The sequence below is a fragment of the Bos indicus genome, chromosome 2 (assembly GCF_029378745.1).
Source record: "Bos indicus isolate NIAB-ARS_2022 breed Sahiwal x Tharparkar chromosome 2, NIAB-ARS_B.indTharparkar_mat_pri_1.0, whole genome shotgun sequence".
NCBI classification, from domain to species: Eukaryota; Metazoa; Chordata; class Mammalia; order Artiodactyla; family Bovidae; genus Bos; species Bos indicus.
In genome coordinates this window covers 116987530-117008374 of record NC_091761.1, presented here as the reverse complement: position 1 = coordinate 117008374, position 20845 = coordinate 116987530, and the positions used below count along the sequence as shown (strand labels likewise).

The window sequence follows — 20845 nt, the reverse complement described above, 5'->3', positions numbered from 1 at the left end:
ACCAATGTTCCAACATGAAGACAGTCAGCCAAAGAGAGCAAATTCTCCTTTTGTTGTTGCTGTTCAGTCACTAAGTCATGTCCGACTCTTTGCCATCCCATGGACTGCAGAATCCCAGGTTCCTCTGTCTTCCACTGTCTCCTGGAGTTTGCTCAAATTCACGTCCATTGAGTCAGTGATGCTATCTAAGCATCTCATCCTCTGCCGCCCGATTCTCCTTTTGCCGTCTGTCTTTCCCAGCATCAAGGTCTTTTCCAGTGAGTCAGCTCTTCACATCAGATGGTCAAAGTATTGCAGCTTCAGCAACAGACCTTCCAATGAATATTCAATATGATTTCCTTTAGAAGTGACTGGTTTGATCTCCTTGCAGTCCAAGGGACTCTCTTTTGCTCCACCTTTTCTTCTATTCAGTCCCTCAGTGTGGGGGCACTTACATAGGGGAGGGCCATCAGCTTACTCTAAGGATTCACATGTTACTCTCCTTCAGAAAGACCCTCACAAAATGTCCAGAATAATGTGTGAGCCAGTATCTGGACACTCCAGGACCCATTTGAGTAGAAAATGAACAGTCACATCATCTTCCTGGTAGAATGAGGAGGGATGAGCTGAACCAACACCAGCTCTGTCAGTGACCGGGCTTTGTACTCTCGCACATATATGGACTGACCTTTAGGTCTCTCTCGGTCTCATCACATTAAGCATTTCAGCCTCCCTGTGGGACTGGTGATGGAGAGAATGTGAGAACATGGACACACATAGAAGCCACTGGAAGAATAGAGCAAGTTCAACCAAAAAAACCAATAAGAGAAGACCTGTATGTAAGATCCAGTGAATTTACAGGGAAAACATTCACCGCTATAAGGATATACTCAAGCAGTGAATTTAAGTTCTTTTTCAAAAGGTCTCCTGCTTTCCTGGCCTGAATCTGTGAAGCATGGTTTCTGTAATATTTGCTTCATGTACATGTGTTCTCCAGGGTCTAGAGAGTCAGATAAGGCCCTTGCCAAAGGTTTCAGAAATTGTGCACAGGACATTCTCTTTGTCCTCCCATCTGTCCACACAGATGTCCTGATGCTATTCACAGGTCTCCTCCTAGAGTTGTCAGGCTGCATTTTCTGTTGATTTGTTGAACCTTTGAAGAGAAACTTCCTTCAGTTTTTTTCTCCTCTCAAGAACATATTCATCAGAGGTGACTTTAACCAGAAACCCTTCAAAGCTACAATACATAAACCTTTATAAATACTTGTTTCTGTATTTCTGTATTTAGAAGTTTAGAAAGTTGTACCTGACTTAGCAATATCCTTTCTTATAAAGAAATCTAGTACCAAAATCCTATAGGATTTTTTTTTTGCAGTGTGATAATTTCGATATGGAGACAAATCACAATATTTTCAAAGGGTTCAGTTCAGTTCAGTTCAGTCGCTCAGTTGTGTCCGATTCTGAGACCCCATGAATCGCAGCATGCCAGGCCTCCCTGTCCATCACCAACTCCCGGAGTTCACTCAGACTCACATCCATCGAGTCAGTGATGCCATCCAGCCATCTCATCCTCTGTCATCCCCTTCTCCTCCTGCCCCCAATCCCTCCCAGCATCAGAGTCTTTTCCAGTGAGTCAACACTTTGCATGAGGTGGCCAAAGTACTGGAGTTTCAGCTTTAGCATCATTCCTTCCAAAGAAATCCCAGGGCTGATCTCCTTCAGAATGGACTGGTTGGATCTCCTTGCAGTCCAAGGGACTCTCAAGAGTCTTCTCCAACACCGCAGTTCAAAAGCATCAATTCTTTGACGCTCAGCCTTCTTCACAGTCCAACTCTCACATCCATTAGAGAGCAGTAAAGGTATGTCTCCAAGATAAGTTTTAACTAAGACTATACAATTGTGATGGTGATAGTGATGAAAAGTTATCTTTCCATCATGCATTGGTTTCCATTTGGAAAGAGAAGGTAAACATGGTGTTTAAAGCTCTTGAGTCATCACAGATTTGATTACTAAAGGTATTGCTTGTTTATGGAAGATAATTTAACTTGTTATATGCCCACTTAAATACCTGAATTTAGATGCACCAGGAGGATTAGAGTAGAATTTGTCACATATCACTAAGATAGATAGGCTTCCCAGGTGACTCAGTGGTAAAGAATCTGCCTGCCAAGCATGAGACCTGGGTTCAATCCCTGGGTCAGGAAGATCCCCTGGAGAAGGAAATGGCAACCCACTCCAGTATTCTTGCCTGGAAAATCCTGTGGACAGAGGAGCCTGATGGGCCACAGTCCATGGGGCTGCAAACAGTTGGACCTGACTTAGCAATTAAGCAGCAGCACTAAGACAGATAAATCCAGTCAGCTTGAGGGAGTGGATCTTGATCACAAATAGGTTCCCGAGTGGGTACATATTAATACAAGTTTATTCTTCAGGATATGAACATGGCTTAGTCAACTACAAATGCTCACTCATAAAGATCTTTCTGTTTTCCTTTTAAATTAGCATTGAGCCAGGGGCAAATGTACTCATGTATGTTCCTAAAATTTTTAGTATGAAATAATTTTAGGACAAAAAATGAAGTTATTATAACTTATTTCTATATGTATTTCTCTTAGTTCAGTTCAGTTCAGTCACTCACTCGTGTCCAACTCTTTGTGACCCCATGGACTGCAGCACACCAGGCTTCCTTGTCCATCACTAACTCCTGAAGCTTACTCAAACTCATGTCCATCGAGTCAGTGATGCCATCCAACCACCTCATCCTCTGTCATCCCCTTCTCTCACCTTCAATCTTTCCCACCATCGGGGTCTTTTCCAATGAGACAGTTCTTTGCATCAGATGGCCAAAGTATTGGAGCTTCAGCTTCAGCATCAGTCCTTGTAATGAATATTCAGGACTGATTTCCTTTAGGATTGACTAGTGATTGACTAGGATTGACTACGGTTGAAGCCTGGCTTGGAGAATTTTGAGCATTACTTTGCTAGCATGTGAGATGAGTACAATTGTGCGGTAGTTTGAACATTCTTTGGTGTTGCCTTTCTTTGGGATTGGAATGAAAACTGACCTTTTACAGTCCTGTGGCCACTGCTGAGTTTTCCAAGTTTGCTGGCATATTGAGTGCAGCACTTTCACAGCATCTTTTAGGATTTGAAATAGCTCAACTGGAGTTCCATTGCCTCCACTAGCTTTGCTCATAGTGATGCTTCCTAAGGCCTACTTAACTTCGCAGTACAGTCTAGGATGTCTTTCTCTAGGTGAATGATCACACCATTGTGGTTATCTGGGTCATGAAGATATTTTTGGTACAGTTCTGTGTATTCTTGTCACCTCTTCTTAATATCTTCTTCTTCTCTTAGGTCCATATCATTTCTGTCCTTTATTGTGCCCATCTTTGCATGAAATGTTCCCTTGGTGTCTCTAATTTTCTTGAAGAGATCTCTAGTCTTTCCCATTCTATTGTTTTCCTCTATTTTTTTGCATTGATCACTGAGGAAGGCTTTCTTATCTCTCCTTGCTATTCTTTGGAACTCTACTATCAAATGGATATATCTTTCCTTTTCTCCTTTGCCTTAAGCTTCTCTTCTTTTCTAAGCTACTTGTAAGGCCTCTCCAGACAACCATTTTTCATTTTTGCTTCCCAGAAGTGAAGTGTATCTTTCTCAAATGCTTATTTGCTTGATCATTCATGCAACACCCACCAACCCAATTTTGTAATAAGAGGTGATGCCCCCATACTTTGGGGTGTAGTTCTCAGAAACTGGGTATTTATCTTATGTAGCCATTCTTATATATCCTTATATCTTTATATATATATATATATATACATATATATAAGCATATATATATACATATATATACATACATGTAATGTAGTTTGAACATTTTTTGGTATTGCCCTTCTTTGGGATTGGAATGAAAAGGAACCCCTTTAAAAGCTGGTGCCCTGTTTTGTTTTGTTTTTTTTTTTTCTATAAAGAAAGCTGAGCGCCAAAGAATTGATGCTTTTGAACTGTGGTGTTGGGGAAGACTATTGAGAGTCCCTTGGACTGCAAGGAGATCCAACCAGTCCATCCTAAAGGAAATCAGTCCTGAGTGTTCATTGGAAAGACTGAAGCTGAAACTGAAACTCCAATACTTTGGCCACCTGATGCAAAGAACTGACTCATTGGAAAAGACCCTGATGCTGGGAAAGATTGAAGTTGGGAGGAGAAGGGAATGACAGAGGATGAGATGGTTGGATTGCATCACCGACTCGATGGACAGGAGTTTGAGTAAACTCTAGGAGTTGGCTATGGACAGGGAAGCCTGACAAAGCTGCAGTCCATGAGGTCACAAAAAGTTGGACACAGCTGAGCAACTGACCACTTCCTACTTTCTGGCACAGTATGATATTTAAGTTCCTCTCATACCTTTCATGTGCCTGTCATGGAATCAACTATTTTTTCCCTCTGAGGAGGGCTGGTTCCTTTCAGTAGAAAATGGTATTTAGCAAAAGGATTTGGGTTTCAGGCGTGGGCCTTGCTACTTGCATGTCACTGCTCACAGAGTCTCAGTGGTCGTTGATGAGAAATAGGAGTGTGTGTGTGAATGTATATGAACGTAAGTCTTCATTTTTCTGGAATACTTGGTAATTCCATGTTTGGTTAACCTCAGAGTGACTTTCTTGTTTCCAGCCTCCACTGGCCTTCTAGTAAGAGCTCTAGACTTATAGCCAGTAGATTGGCATGTTTATTTTATTCAGTCACATGTTGCCTCAACATTATTATTTCTAAATCTTTGGCACCTTTTCTGGTCTATTCCCAACCAATTGTGTGCTAAGGAAAATGAATTGATACAGTGCTACAAGGACCCCAGTGTTTGTCCCTTGGATCCATTTGTCAGGATAACCCTCAAGCAGTGTGCTTGATATTGATTTGTCATTTAGAGAATTTTCTCATTGTGAACATTTTAGACCCTAGAGAGCTCTACTGAATTTCTTTCTGGTATATTCCACTGATTAGAATGCAGAAGGGGAGCTATCAGACTTGTCACAAAATAAATTGTTCTTGTGCCACTGAGTAGAACAGTGGTTTAACCATCCTTGGTCCAGCTTACCAGAAGGGGCCAGATGAGGGAATGTATGTTTTAATGTGGTGTCGTTTTTATTAAGTGACTTTGTCTTCTGAAGCACACTTCAGTGCCTTCCAGATAAATTGCTTCTGTCTTTGACAGTGACAATGACAATATTTCCAAGCGTCACACATCCAAGAGCCAACTGACAGGGCAAATTGCACACTGGGACTGCTTGATAAATGCAAGATGGGACCCCGCATCTCAAAGCACTCTGCATCAGTGGAACTAAGTTGTAATATGAATAACAGAAATAAATCTGTCACTTAAGTTTCTAATTGTACGACACATGCTGTATTTAACAGCTGAAGCAGTGTTCATCTCTTTGTTAGAGTACAAAAATAGCACATAATTGTTTCTTGATATTGGGTCTTAGTAAATTTGTTTTTTTCCCATGACAGAAATTTACATAATAAAAAGAAACTGTATCTCCCAGTAAAATTTTTATTAATATGTTTATAGATTCTATCAGCATAACTCATGCAGATACTTGGGAAGAACTGCTTAACAACAAGAAAGTATTCTCAGTATGTGTGACATTAGGAAAGCTACTGAAATAAGTAAATAGCACTAAACAAAGGCATATGCATAAATGTGCCCCAGAGGGTGTGCGTTTTATAAAATCTACCTTCTACTGCCAGCATTGTTGCTACTATTGGAAAAAATATTAAGAATAAGTCTGTAAGCCTTTCTGGGTCATCACTAGCCCCTCTGTTAAAGTCAGAGGCAGGCTTCCCCTAGACAGCCTTGCTCACCCTCTTAGTCAGCTGATCAAGCCTGGCTAAATAGATATAAGGCAAAAGACATTGCAGGTATTATGGGGAATGGCCACAATTGGTCCTCATCCTTGTCTAGCCATAGGATAGCCGGGTCTACTTTTATCCTGATAAGGGTGAGGCAGAGCTGCCAAAAATAGGTGCCAGAATGGTACCCAAGACTTACTTTGGAGAATTAAACCCTAGTTTTTAACCACAATCATCTGGGCCTCTTAGGGATGACTCTCAGGAGACTGAAGGGCTGAGGATGGAGAAGCATGCTAGGCTTCCCTGTCCATCACCAACTCCTGGAACTTGCTCAAACTCATCGAGTCAGTTGTGCCATCCAACCATCTCATCTGCTATAGTCCTCTTTTCCTCCTGCCTTCAATCTTTCCCAGCATCAGGGTCTACTCCAGTGAGTCAGTTCTTTGCATCAGGTGGCCAAAGAACTGGAGCTTCAGCTTCAACATCAGTCCTTCCAATGAATATTCAGGACTGATTTCCTTTAGGATGGACTGGTTGGATCTCCTTGCAGTCCAAGGGACTCTCAAGAGTCTTCTCCAACACCACAGTTCAAAAGCAGCAATTCTTCAGCTCTCAGCTTTCTTTATAGTCCAGCTCTCACATCCATACATGATCACTGGAAAAACCATAGCCTTGACTAGACAGACCTTTGTTGGCAAAGTAATGTCTCTGCTTTTTAATATTCTGTCTAGGTTTGTCATAGCATTTCTTCCAAGGAGCAAACATCTTTTAATTCCATAGCTGCAATCACCATCTGCAGTGATTTTGGAGCCCAAGAAAATAAAGTCTGTCACTGTTTTCATTGTTTCCCCAATTTATTTTCTGTGAAGTGATAGGACTGGATGCCATGATCTTCATTTTTTGAGTGTTGATTTTAAACTAGCTCTTTACTGTCCTCTGTCATTTTCATCAAGAGGCTCTTTAGTTTCTCTTCCGTTTCTGCCATAAGAGTGGTGTCATCTGTATATCTGAGGTTATTTATATTTCTCCCAGTAATCTTGATTCCAGCTTGTGCTTCATCCAGTCCAGCGTTTCACATGATGTACTCTGCATGTAAGATACGTAAGCAGGGTGACATTACACAGCCTTGAGGTACTCCTTTCCCCATTTGGAACTAGTCTGTTTTTCCATGCCCAGTTCTAACTGTTGCTTCTTGATGTGCATACAGATTTCTCAGGAGGTAGGTCAGGTGGTCTGGCATTCCCATCTCTTTAAGAATTTCCCATAGTTTGTTGTGATCCACACAGTCAAAGGCTTTGGCATAGTCAGTAAAGCAGAAGTACCTGTTTTTCTGAAACTCTCTTGCTTTTTTTGATGATCCAGTGTATATTGGCAATTTGATCTCTGGTTCCTCTGCCTTTTCTAAATCCAGCTTGAACATCTGGAAGTTCATGGCTCATGTATTGCTGAAACCTGGCTTGGAGAATTTTGAGCATTACTTTGCTAGCATGTGAGATGAGTACAATTATGTGGTAGTTTGAACATTCTTTGGCATTGCCTTTCTTTGGGATTGGAATGAAAACTGACCTTTTCCAGTCCTGTGGCCACTGCTGAGTTTTCCAAATTTGCTGACATATTGCATGCAGCACTTTCATAGCATCATCTTTTAGGATTTGAAATAACTCAGCTGGAATTCCATCACCTCCACTAGCTTTGTTTGCAGTGATGATTCCTAAGGCCCGCTTGGCTTTGCACTCCAGGATGTCCGGCTCTAGGTGAGTGACCACATCATCGTGGTTATCTGGGTCTTTTTTGTATAGTTCTTCTGTGTATTCTATGTATTAGAAATTTATTGGAATGATTGTGAGTAGGTTGGAAAAACTTGTTTGGATCTCTCAAATAAAAGAAGAGGGCAAAGAATACCAGAATAGAAAAGTAGAATAAAGCAACTTAAATGTTACTATAAGATTTCAATGAAGACAAGTCAGTTTGATGTGCCTGAAATATCCTGAGAATGTTTCAGGTGTCATCCTGAGAATGAAACACAGGTGTCAAGTGAGGCCAGGTATGCTACCTGTCCATTCAATGTAAAATATCCACGGCATTCTAGCTGCCAGTCTATCTTGTTCAGGAGGCAGGGTAGGCCTTATATCTCCTAAGTCCTTGATTTCCTAGTTCCCGTCTGATTCCCCTCTCCCTTGGCACTCTTCTGAAGCCATCAGCCTGCCTGATCCTCTACCACAGTAGCATCTCAGGAAGCCAAACCACAGTGAATGTAAAGACTAATAACCCTGCATGTGGCACAGCTTGCGCCAAGGAATAGAATCTAAATGAGGACTTTTTCGGTCCGAGTTATGCTGTATGAAGTGAAAAGGCTTTTTTAAACCCAAGAGAAGTTTTCCAGTTCATCAGAAGCACTCTTAGAAGCCCATACGTGTTCTCCTCCCTGATACCGGCCTTGTCTACATAACTTTGAGTTCTATAAACTCAGTCATAAGCATCTTCTGTTTAGCTGGAGTGTCAGCCCCAAGAAGGCAGAGGGCTTTTATCAGTTTATACCTGGTTCCTGGTAGGTGTTCAATGAATAGTTATCAAATGAACATACAGGATAAACAAATCTACTTTTCAAGCCAAAGCTTATCACTTTCATTTTTCTCACAATAACTTCATAGATTTCACTGTGAGCAGTATTAATCCTTTGATGTTGTCTTCGTGGTTTAAAGCATGTTATACAAGTTCAAGGTTATAGTTAGCATCACTTTGGTCTTGCATTATGAATTGTTAGGTCATTGGCATGTTGGATGCATCCCCACTCTTCAGAGTGCCTAGTGGATCCTTGCTCCTCTGTGACCAGCCAGGAAGGAGTAGATTCAAGCCTGCATCATAAATCTCAGGATTTTGTCCTTTACCTTTTCTCTGAAGTGTGCAAAAGGGAATTAATGTGAGAACAGAAGAGCTTGGCTCTGGAATTTGGCCCAGGAGTATGAGCGGCTCTTTGTCTCATCTTCCGCCTTATAACCCACAGGCTGTTAGAATTCCCAGTTACGTGTTCTCCTTCCTGTGTTTGTATCATGTTGTTTTATGTTAGCAGGGGAAAGGAAGTCTCCTACAGACAACGAAGGACAAAAAGATCTTTTATATCCCAAGAAAGGCCTCTGGAGAATCTTTGTTCTTGACGTGTCTTCTCAGAGAAGCCACATAGTACAGTGAACCAAAGTTGAGCCTCTGAAGTCAGGTAGTTGGGCTTATCCAGCCTTGAAGGTTGAAGACTGCAGCAAACCAGGTTCTTGGTTTCTTAGGTCATCATCCATCTCCTACCGTCCTTCAGGGACCTCTGTTATCACCCTTTCCGTCTGGCTGTACAATCTAAGGGGAGATGATCCTGAGTCCTCACCAAGGCGGTTTCAGGCCAGAATGAAATACAGACAGGCCACCAAGAGGAAGGAATGGAATGGTGCCGGCTCTGCCAGTAGGATGCACATCGGGAAACCAGGGTTGTTTTGCCACAGAGGTGGGAACAGTGATTCATGAATGGAGAGCTGGCTGGGGTGTTGGAAAACTCATGGGTGGGAAGCAGAGATTCTGAGGACACTGGTCTCTCCTGATCTGACACTCTTAATGATGCAGACACTCTGGCGGGCCCCTTGGCTCCATGGCCTCTCCACATTTTCGCATGCCACGAATATCCTCAAATACTTAAACTGGGACTGGGCAAAGCCTATTCACACGCATTACAGACGTCTGTGTCTGGGCATTGGTTTATGCCATTGAATGACACAGAGGGGAAAACTTTTCATTTTTTTTTTCTCTGTTTGTTTATTTCTCTCTGAATGATTCATTCTTAATAAGTTTCTTGCCCAAAGCCTGTTTCTGCAACCATGGGAAAGATTCCAGCATTTATTTCCAATGGGTTGTGACTCCTCCTGAAGAATCTTCTCGTCTTCTTCCAAGTCCCTTTGTCGCAGCACCTCGGGAAGTTATCTTGAAAAATGTCTGTCTACCATTCTGGACGTTTAGGGAACAATTTCGTGACTCTGTGTTTCTCATCTGCTTTGCGACTCTGGAAGCTTGCGGCTCCTGAGAACGAGGCTCAGAAGGGACTTATTCATGGAGAAAACATTCACCTCTTTCATAGATGGCCAAGATGACAGGGTACTCATTCACAGACCCGCCATCGGTGCTTAGCTATGTCAGTGGTAGAAGCCTCGAGGCAGCCTTGCACATTGAGTCCTGTGTTCTCGCTCACAAGGAGGACGTGCCTGGAGAGGGGTGTGCAAACAAGTCTCCCACACGAGGAAGACTGGGGCAAGAAGGGATCTCTCTATATGTATATTTAGAGTAAATCCCTGCTGGAGTGTTGACATAAGAGGATACCTGGCTAAAACCCCATATTTCAGGGTTTCTATTTATTGAGACACATGTTCTCTGTGGTCCCATAAGCAAAGAGGGTGCGGCTGCATGCAGAGCATCACTAAATCTTTGGTATTTTGAGAGAATTAATTTTTAAAATACTTTTTATTTATTTCCCTTGAAAAGCAGAGCCATAAGGCACAGTTCTGTTAAACTAAATATAAAAAATTAAAGAAAAAATCACTTTAAAGCCTGAATTTTTTTTTTTTTTTCCACTGACTTATAGTCAACAGTATGGGTGAATGCCAGACACTGGGGAACTTAATAGGAGAATTAGGAAATCTGCAGGCAGGTAGTAAATAATTGGCATATTAGGGGAAAGGGCTCAGAGACAGAATTCCGGAACTCGGGCCAGTTAGGATGATAGCCGGGCTGATTTAAAGGGGTCGTTCTGAGGGGAGACTGTCTTGATGCCTCATTTTATCATTTTTGCATTCCATTTTCAAGGAAACTCTACTTAGAGAATTCTTTTTATTCCATTTCTAGGGAAACATTCAGATAATTCTTTTCCTATATTTCCTTAAGGCGGCAATCTCCAACTATTTTTGGCACCAAGGACCAGTTTCATGGAGGACAGTTTTTCCATGGATGGGGGAGGGATGACTCAAACACATGATGTTGATCGTGCACTTGATTTCTATTATTGTGACATCAGCTCCACCTCAGATCTTCAGGCATTAGATCCCAGAGGGTGGGGATCCCTGCCCTAAGGATATACCAAATTATTAACCGTCTGAGCTTCGAGGGACGCTCAGGTGGTAAAGAATTTGCCTGCAAGGCAGGAGACCTGGGTTTGATCCCTGGGTTGGGAAGATACCCTGGAGGAGGAAATGGCAACCCACTCCAGTATTCTTAAGCCTGGAGAATCCCATGGACAGAGGAGCCTGGCAGGCTACAGTCCAAGGGTCACGAAGAGTTGGATACCAATGAGTGACTAAGCACACACGCAAATTATTAACATATTCTTTTAATTGATGTAATCTCATGGGATTTCAGACAAAGCTATCAGTTCCCCAAAGGTAACAAAGTAGAGTTACATTGACTTCCCAAGGTTTACCCAGGGCATAAGTTACACTCCCTAATTTATGCTTTGTGTTGGCCACACCTTATAGGAAGCGGAGAGCAGCTCATTACTGGGACTGTTTAGGAAGGTTTGGGCAGGGTTAGTGTATTTTTGGGGAGAAGGCAATGGCACCCCACTCCAGTACTCTTGCCTGGAAAATCCCATGGATGGAGGAGCCTGGTAGGCTGCAGTCCATGGGGTCGCTAAGAGTCGGATACGACTGAGCAACTTCACTTTCACTTTTCACTTTCATGCATTGGAGAAGGAAATGGCAACCCACTCCAGTGTTCTTGCCTGGAGAATCTCAGGGACGGGGGAGCCTGGTGGGCTGCCGTCTGTGGGGTCGCACAGAGTTGGACACGACTGAAGCGACTTAGCAGCAGCAGTGTATTTTTTGGGGGGACTTCCCAGGTGGCACTAGTGATAAGAACCTGCCTGCCAGTGCAGAAAATGTGAGAGACAGGTGTTCAATCCCTGGTTGGGAAGATCCTCTGGAGGAGGACATGGCATCCCATTCCAATATTCTTGCCTGGAGAATCCTATGGACAAAGGAGCCTGGTGGGCTACAGTCCATAGAGTTGCAGAGTCAGACACACTGAAGTGACCTAGCATACACACATGCAGTGCGTTTTTATCAAAGAGAGGACACAGCTAAGAGCCTTGCCGAAACCCTGGTATTGCTAAGCAGCAGGACTGGAGCTGCCATCACTGGAGAATCAGCCTTTCTCTGGTGTTGTAGATGTATGTTTGCTAATTCTGTGCTTGGAGGAAGGGCATGTCTGTTCACTGCAGCCTCTGGCCTCCGTGGCAAATCCCAGTTAAAAGTAGATGTAAGTTGCAGTGCCCCAGCAAACAGTTGGTGTGAAAGTTGGCCCTTGTCAATATCGCAGTTGAGAGGCGTCATCGCATAATCCGCTCTTAGCCCGTCTCCATCTGCAGGCTTAGTGATACTTTGTGAGATGAAGCTAATGGAATATTCAGGATTAGTGCTGTTAGAACATGTTTATGCCTCTCTGTTCACAGGAAACTTTTGGAAAGATGCCAAAAGTCTGAAACTCTTTAGATTGAAAATTTTTTTTAATTAATTTATTTTTTAATTGAAGGATAATTACTTTACAGAATTTTGTTGTTTTCTGTCAAATATCAATATGAATCAGCTATAGGTGTACATATGTCCCCTCCCTCTTGAATCTTTGGTTTCATTGTAAATAGATTATATGTGTTTGAGTTTTAGAAACCAGATAATATATACATGGGCTTCCCCGGTGGCTCAGTAAAGAATCTGCCTGCCAATGCAGGAGACTGAGTTCGATCCTGAGTTGGGAAGATTTCCTGGTGAAGGAAATGGCAACCCACCCCAGTATTCTCACCTGGGAAATCCCATGGACTATAAACAGATCATATATAATAAATATCTGTAAAAGTATATAATGTATATTTACATGATGCATATAAATATATATTTCCTTATTTTTTGTGTTCCATTTTACCTGAGAAGTTTGGGTTTTTGAACCTTATTTTCTGCAGTTATAAAACGAGAACAAAGTTTTAAGAAATGCCCAGGCATGGAAGGGAGTGTCATTTACAAAAGCACCAGACAATAGAATGTGATTCTTTCTTCGGGAAGACTCATGGTTTCTAGGGTGTTCATACAATGTTAAAATTTCTCTTACAGCTCCAAGATGGGAAAGATGAATAAATGGCTGAAAAGTGAAGCTACATGGAAATGATTCTCATATAATAATAAAGTGGTCTAAGAATTGAACGAGTGTCTTTTTAGGCTGTCTTTTATGTGCAGCTTTCCTAGATCATCACAATATTGCTCAATTCCCAACACTTTGTAGTATACACTGTGTACCCGGAACCACCACCTGATCTGCAGTTCTTGTCTTTAAATATAGGTTGGGAGATTAAAATTGACCTTTACACCCTTCCATGTGTAAACAGATAGCTAGTGGGAAGTTGCTGTATAGCGCAGGGAGCTCAGCTCAGCGCTCTGAGCTGACCTAGTGGGCTGAGACAGTTGGGGTGGGGTGGGGTGGAAAGGAGCCCAAGAGGGAGGGGATAGGTGTATACATATAGCTGATTCACTTTGTTTCATGGCAGATATGAACACAATGTAAAGCAATTATATTCCAATTAAAAAAATCCAGGTTAGTGATAATAAAATTCCATTCTTACCTACAGGGCTGTTGATGGATCTGGTAGACACAGTGCTTTTTGCCTAAAATGTGATGCAAGTATTTCTTGTTACTGTTCAGTGTGTGACTTGATTTGGCTGCAGACCTATGTAAACAATGATGTGGGACTTGATGCTTAGTGAGTTGTTTGCTGCTGCTAAGTCACTTCAGTCGTGTCCGACTCTGTGCGACCACATAGACGGCAGCCCGCCAGGCTCCCCCGTCCCTGGGATTCTCCAGGCAAGAACACTGGAGTGGGTTGCCATTTCCTTCTCCAATGCATGAAAGTGAAAAGTGAAAGTGAAGTCGCTCAGTCGTGTCCGACTCTTAGCGACCCCATGTTGTTTAGGTGATAGTAAAAACAGGCCGCTGAGATTACTTTCCTGGTAAGTTTAGTACCAGGAGATTATATCTGTGTGTATGTTGAACCTCAGTGTTTTAAAATTGTTTTTTGAAGAAATGTCTACATATTATTACAGAGCATTCATTGTTGTCTTATTAAACTCTTTAAGCTAATCACCTCAGCTCTATGCTTCTCTCAAGCAAACTTCCAAAAATAAAACGTTATTTTCCTTCAAACCTTTAGTTTTTAAATAATGAATATTTATGAGGAATACATTTTTCCTTAGTTGTCAAAATGTTATTATTACTAATTTTACTATTACTGCTTTTCATTGGAAGGAATCATAAACAACTTATTGTAACAAAGTTTTAAAAATGTATTCTTTATATCATGATAGAAATCACTGTATAATTTTTTAAAAATTGTGTGTGTGTGAGAGAGAGGAAGAGAGAGAGATGAAAGCACATCAAAGGAGATTGTCTCCATCTGAAGAATGTTTCTATCAAATATAACAGATATAAACATAGCTATTTCTAGTCTCAGGGGACAGTAAGAAAGAATGCTTTTCACTTCAAGCTCTCATACTAGTTTCCTCCATTTGCTTTTCTACTTCAAAAGTAAAGATGTCATAGAAAATAAAGGGGTATTGATACACGGTTTATCTTAGATGAACCTTGAAGACATTATGCTGCGTGAAAGAAGCCAGACACAGAAGGTCACATATTTTGTGATTCCGATTGTGTGAACTCTCCAGAATAGTAAATCTCTAGCAACAGAGATCATATTCATGGTTTCCATGGTCTGGATCAAGGGGAAAGTGAAGAGTGACTGCTTAATGGATACTGGATCTCCTTTGGTGGTGATAAAAATACTCTGGAACGAGACAGAGCTGATGGTTGTATAACAGTTTGATGGCTACATGCCACTGAATCATAAATGGTTAACATTATGTAATGTGAATTTCACCTCAATTAAAATAATGAAGTTGTTAAGAATAATAAAGGTATCATAAATACCATATACAGAAAGCATGTTTCAGTAAGTCAAGAACCTTATGTTGTGCGTTTCCTCACAAAGCCCTCTTTATAATGTGACTTAAATCCAGAGTGACAAAGAGCTGTTCAGCAGTCATGTCCATGGAGAGTGCAGGCACTTGCAGGATCTTTCTGAGTCATTTCCCCGCTTTGGTGTATTGCCAAGGGTTTTCAGTTTGATCTCTGAATATCGTTCCCATCTGTCTCCCCTGTCCTTTCCACCACCTCCACTCCTAAGTCAGGCCACCCTTGCTTCCTGGTTGTGCTGTTGCAACACTTCCTGCCTGAGTAGTCTTCTGCTAGGCAGCCCCCTGACTTGTCTTTCTTCCTGGCATCCGTAAAGTCTTCCAAGTTCACAGCCTCCATCATATCCAGGTACCCATTGGACTATAGACCCTCAGTGGCATTCCATCCAGAGCAGAGAAGGCCCCACTCCTCAGACTGTATGCAAGACCACTTTTCAAAGTTCAGCCTGTTTTTATCCAGCGGTCATAGACCGTCTGTTTCCTCTTCAGGGCCGTCCTAGGCCAAATGTGTGGTCAGGCCAAAGTGCCCCATGTGCCCAAGAAAGTGAGGACTTTCCCCACTGCAGCACTTACCTTCCTGCTCCTTTCTACCCTTCACCGTCTAGTTTCTGGGCTCCTGTCTGAGCTTTGAAGCCCTGTTGCCTTGAAATCCATTGACTCCTTCCCAGAGGAGTTCCTTAAGCATGGTGAGTGCCATCACTGGCTCTGTTAAATGCTCAGAGTACATCATGTGAAATGCCGGGCTGGATGAATTACAAGCTGGGATCAAGATTGCCGGGAGAAATATCAATAACCTCAGATATGCAGATAATACCACTCTAATGGCAGAAAGTGAAGAGGACCTAAAGAGCCTCTTAATGAGGGTGAAAGAGGAAAGTGAAAAGGCTGGCTAGTAACTCAACATTCAAAAAACTAAGATCATGGATTTTGTGGATCGTGAAGTCCCATCACTTCATGGCAAATGGATGGGGAAAAAGTGGAAGCAGTGACAGATTTTATTTTCTTGGGTTCCAAAATCACTGTGGACTGTAGCTGCAGCCATGAAACTAAAAGACACTTGCTCCTTGGAAGGAAAGCTATGGCAAGCTTAGACAGCATATTAAAAAGTGGATATTTCACCTTGCCTCAGTCCGTATAGTCAAAACTCTGGCTTTTCCAGTAGTCATTTATGAATGTGAGAGTTGGAGCATAAAGAAGGCTGAGCCCAGAAGAATTGATGCTTTTGAACTGTGGTGCTGGAGAAGACTCTTGAGAGTCCCTTGGACATCAGGAAGATCAAACCAGTCAATCCTAAAGGAATATCTCACTCCTGAATATTCATTGGAAGGACTGATGCTGAAAGTCCAATAATTTGGCTACCTGCTGGGAAGATCTGACTCATTGTAAAAGATCCTGATGCTGAAAAGACTGATGGCAAAAGGAGATGGGGGCAGCAGAGGATAAGATGATTAGAGAGCATCACCGACTCAATGGACATGAATTTGAACAAAGTTGGGAAATAGTGGAGGACAGAAGAGCCTGTTGTGCTGCAGTCCATGGGGTTGCAGAGAGTGGGACATGACTTAACAACAACAGAAGCTTTGTGGTACCGCCTGCCTGCCCTTTCCACCATCTGCCTCACATCATAGCTGTATCTGTGTGTGTGCAAAGGGCTGGCAGTTTCTCCAGAACTACCCACTCAGTGAACTGAGGAGCTAGGATTTATTTTCAACTTCACTGGGCTCAAAGATGCCACTCTGAACAAATATTCAGCTACTTTCTGCCCGTTAATTTTGGACCTCTCCATCTTCCCCTTCTCCCATGCCCACCTGGCACCTTGCCATTGCGCATAATAGGTTCCTAAGAAATGTTTCTAGAATGGGCCGCATTTGTGCTTCTTTTCTAAGAAGTCATCTCTTTAAAGGGACAGTACAGACTCTTGTTTAAGAGAGAAGTGAAGCACAAAAACATGCACCGGGGTTCAGCGTCTGTGTCCTGAACCTTTTGCGTGTGGCCTTTAATGTCCACTTAACAGAAACATTGATTTAGAATCATTGTGGCCAAATGTCCTTGCTCAGTTCTCACCATTTCTCTGGACCTCTTTCTAGTCTCTTCCAAAAAGTATTTGGAAAAGACCAGAGTATAATTGGGCCTCTTATTTATATATATCTGGCCAATTATATATATATATCTGGGCCTCTTATTTTGAGCCAAATAAGTCGCTAAGTTTTATCTAACTCTTTGTGACCCCATGGACTGCAGCAGGCCAGGTTATGTGTTTGCATAATGCACGTGCCAGGTGATAGAGGGTCTGTCTATCTTGATGAGTGAAAAATAAAGTGAGAGAGTGAACATCTTTTCTTGGTATATTATAAATCAATTTTTAAAGGATACTATTTGAATCATTTGGAATTACTTTTCTTTGTTTTTGGAGAAGGAAATGGCAATCCACTCCAGTACTATTGCCTGGAAAATCCCATGGACAGAGGAGCCTGGTAGTTTTAGTACTGCTCATTTAGCTATTTGATAAACCTGGGTTTTAATCTTAACCTATCTGTAGGTCTTTCATTTTTATCAGGTGGGACAAACTGGGAGAGTAGTATTTACATGTATACACTACTATGGGTAGAATGGTTAGTGGAAAGCTCTGCTCTGTGATAACCTAAAGAGGTGGAATGGGGAGATGGGAGGGAGGTGTAGGGGAGGGAGAGGATACACACACACACACACATATACATGTAGCTGATTCATTTTGCAATACAGCAGAATATATTTTGCAACACAACATTATAAAGCAATTATACTCCGATACAAACAATTGTTTGGGTTGAAATACAACTGGTTATTGCTCCATTTTTAAACATTACCTTGGCAAGAAAACAGTCATGTTTTAGACCATCAGTTAAATAGAACAGTTTTTGTGTCCTTGGCATTTTCTAAGAAATAAGTAGCTTAAGTGAAATCAAACATTGAGAGATTTACAAAGAGAATCTGTCTAGGAGATAAGTTTAATAAAGATTTTGTTTTTCAGAGGCAACATTCCTTTGACTCTTTCTTATCATAAAAGTCTGTGTGTGTTTGGTCAAAAATCAACTTCAAGTGGATTTATAATTTCAAAGAAATGCCAAATCCTGTAAAAGATCATAATCATTCATTCTGAGTTTAAAAGGAGATTGGGGGAGGGAGAGTAGTCCTCTAGAAATTAAATTTTAAAAATCTAACCCTGTTTTAAAAATTTCAGTACCTTTGTCAAGGGGTCAACTTGTTAGGGAGAAAAAAATATAAATTTTGACAACAGTTATTATTTTTTAATATTTATCTACATATTTATTAGCTGTATCATGTCTTAGCTGCGGTGCACAGGCTCTGTAATTGTGGCATATGGCTTAGTTGTCCTGTGGCATGTGGGATCTTAGTTCCTCAGTCAGGGATCGAACCCACATTCCCTGCATTGGATGGCAGATTTTTAACCACTGGACCACCAGAGAAGTCCCAACAGTTCTTCTTTTAAGGGGCAATAAAGATATCTCTCCATTGTTCTAGAGTGAAACTGTGATTCTTTGGGGACATGAGTGAACAGCTAGAATCAAGAGCCTACTGTTGACCTCTCTCTTTTTTTTCTTCTCTTCCGTCTGCAGGTGACCTATCTGGGTAAGGTGCCCACCACAGGCATGCAGTTTTTGTCAGGCTGCACAGAAAAGCCAGTCATCGAGCTCTGGAAGAAGCACACACTAGCCCGAGAAGACGTCTTTCCGGCTAATGCCCTCCTGGAAATCCGACCATTCCAAGTGTGGCTCCATCACCTCGACCACAAAGGGGAGGCCACGGTACACATGGATACCTTCCAGGTGGCCCGCATCGCCTACTGCACCGCCGACCACAACGTGAGCCCCAACATCTTCGCCTGGGTTTACAGGGAGATTAATGATGACCTGTCCTACCAGATGGACTGCCATGCTGTCGAGTGCGAGAGCAAGCTGGAGGCCAAGAAGCTGGCCCACGCCATGATGGAGGCCTTCAAGAAGACTTTCCACAGTATGAAGAGCGATGGCCGGATCCACAGGAACAGCTCCTCAGAAGAAGCATCCCAGGAATTAGAATCTGATGATGGCTGAGTGAACTGAGAGAGCTTCAGCAAAGGCAGCATTGGTCAAGGAATTCAAGATGATAGACGGATAAGCAATGATTCAAATTTGGGATGAAAAGACTGCCAAATTATTGGCCGACCAAGCTTTTTAAATTCAGAAGAGCAGTTCTAAATCTAAAGAAATGTATTATTAAAGTAATTACGTTACATTGAAATCTGCTGCTGCTGTGACTATGAGGAGGGTGGGAGTGTGGATGGGGAGGGAAGTTCTAGACTTTTCTTTTTCTTTTTTTGGCTCATTTTCCAATGCCTCCATTGTAGTTCTCCATGCTGATTTTCCCCACTCTTGGTAAACATACTGCGGTTGATATTCAATGCACCATTCCAACTTGCCTTATGAAACCCAACAAAAATGTCAGATGCACCTATAGAATCCCTGGTTGTGGGGGGAGATGGTGAGTGCTAATGCTGACGAGGAGGCCTCTGGGCTTAAGGAACAATGCAGAGCTCCTCTCCCCTGGCTGGTTTCAGATTCTCTCCTCAGTAAGCAAATCAGCACAGCTTTATTGAGCTTTATAACTAACAACCTGATAGTTGGCAGTTAATTCACAGTTAAAGGCAATGCTTTTATTACATAGTGTATCCAGTAGCACCCTGTTCTTATTGTATTCACTTCATCGATTTTCTTAGAATACTTGCAACTACTAATAGCCCCTTTCCGCCACTGCCCCATCCACCCTCTCTGCCCTTCCAATCCACTACACCATCCCTCCAGGATTGCAGTCTCAACCTACATGGCAGGACACCAAAAGGGAAGACAATAATAACCAAGGAAATGAAAGAAGCAGTCAAACAATGTGGGAGCTTCAAACCACCACCACAGAAAGTCCAGAAAAAGGGAATGAGCAATCATCGAGTATACAAAGCCCATGTGGGCTATCCTTTCTTCAACTGCAATTTATGGTAACTTATTTAGTTGATGATCCTATCTGATGACTCTCTCACGGCAAGCTTCATATCTGAGCTGGTATCACTAAGGAAGCATTGACCCATCACTCAACATGGCACTCGAGTAGGGAACGGATTCTATAAACCAGACTTATCCAGAGAACCTATGTCCATTCGCAAGGGGAATCTGACCTTCTTCTCTTCTAATTGGATTGCTCTCTTAGGGTCAGAGTTGCCAGTTTGTTGGGTATTTCTAATGAGAACTTTTCACTAAGACAGCCTGAGTTTTCTTGGTTTGATGGATCTTTAAATACCATAAATGCAAAGAATCAACACTGAGTGACATTGAAAGTACTGGTGAAAACCCACACATTTAAGGCCGAGAGCAGAGGAAGTTTTCCAGGTGCTGCTGCTCCTTTCTGAGAGTCTGTTTTGAATCCTGGTAACCATGTCAGGGGCCCTGGGACACCTTACAGAAGCCTTAAATGAGAGTTTATAGAATCCAGAGAAAAGTGGTGTTGGTGTTTTGGTCTGTGTATCTGTGTGTCCGTGTATGCATTTGTGTGTGTGTATGTGTGCCCCCGAGTGTGGGTCCCATCTTAAGGCATGTAGAATAAGCATGGAGTTGTATTGAGGGGAGCACACCTTCTGGAGATCCGCTTGCTGCTTCACGACAAATGTAAACTACTCTTTAGCATAAATGCATTCATTCTTTAATAAAAAATATGTTTGCATTAAAAAACCTGAGGAGTTTCATATTGTATATGGCGTTCCTTTTTTAAGTAAAGAAAACCTGAGGGACAAAACAGATCAAATTGAATAGATGTCTGTTTTACACATGAAAAGCGTTAGTCTCTCAATTGCGTCTTCCTGTTTGCGACCCCATGGATTGTAGCCTGCCAGGCTCCTCCATTCATGGAATTCTCCAGGCAGGAATACTGAAATGGGTAGCCGTTCCCTTCTC

At 42.1% G+C, this 20845-nt stretch overlaps 1 protein-coding gene across 2 annotated transcripts in view; it reads left to right on the top strand.

Moving 5' to 3' along the window:
- The window catches only part of PID1 (phosphotyrosine interaction domain containing 1), a 264184-nt gene extending 243561 nt beyond the window's left edge, over positions 1-20623 (top strand). For both annotated transcript variants that reach the window (XM_070773353.1, XM_070773350.1), the window contains one exon: positions 18485-20623. In XM_070773353.1, the coding sequence (XP_070629454.1) occupies positions 18485-18961 (477 nt within the window). In that variant the 3' untranslated portion in view covers positions 18962-20623. The remainder of the gene's footprint in view (positions 1-18484) is intronic.
- Positions 20624-20845: the final 222 nt, after the last annotated feature.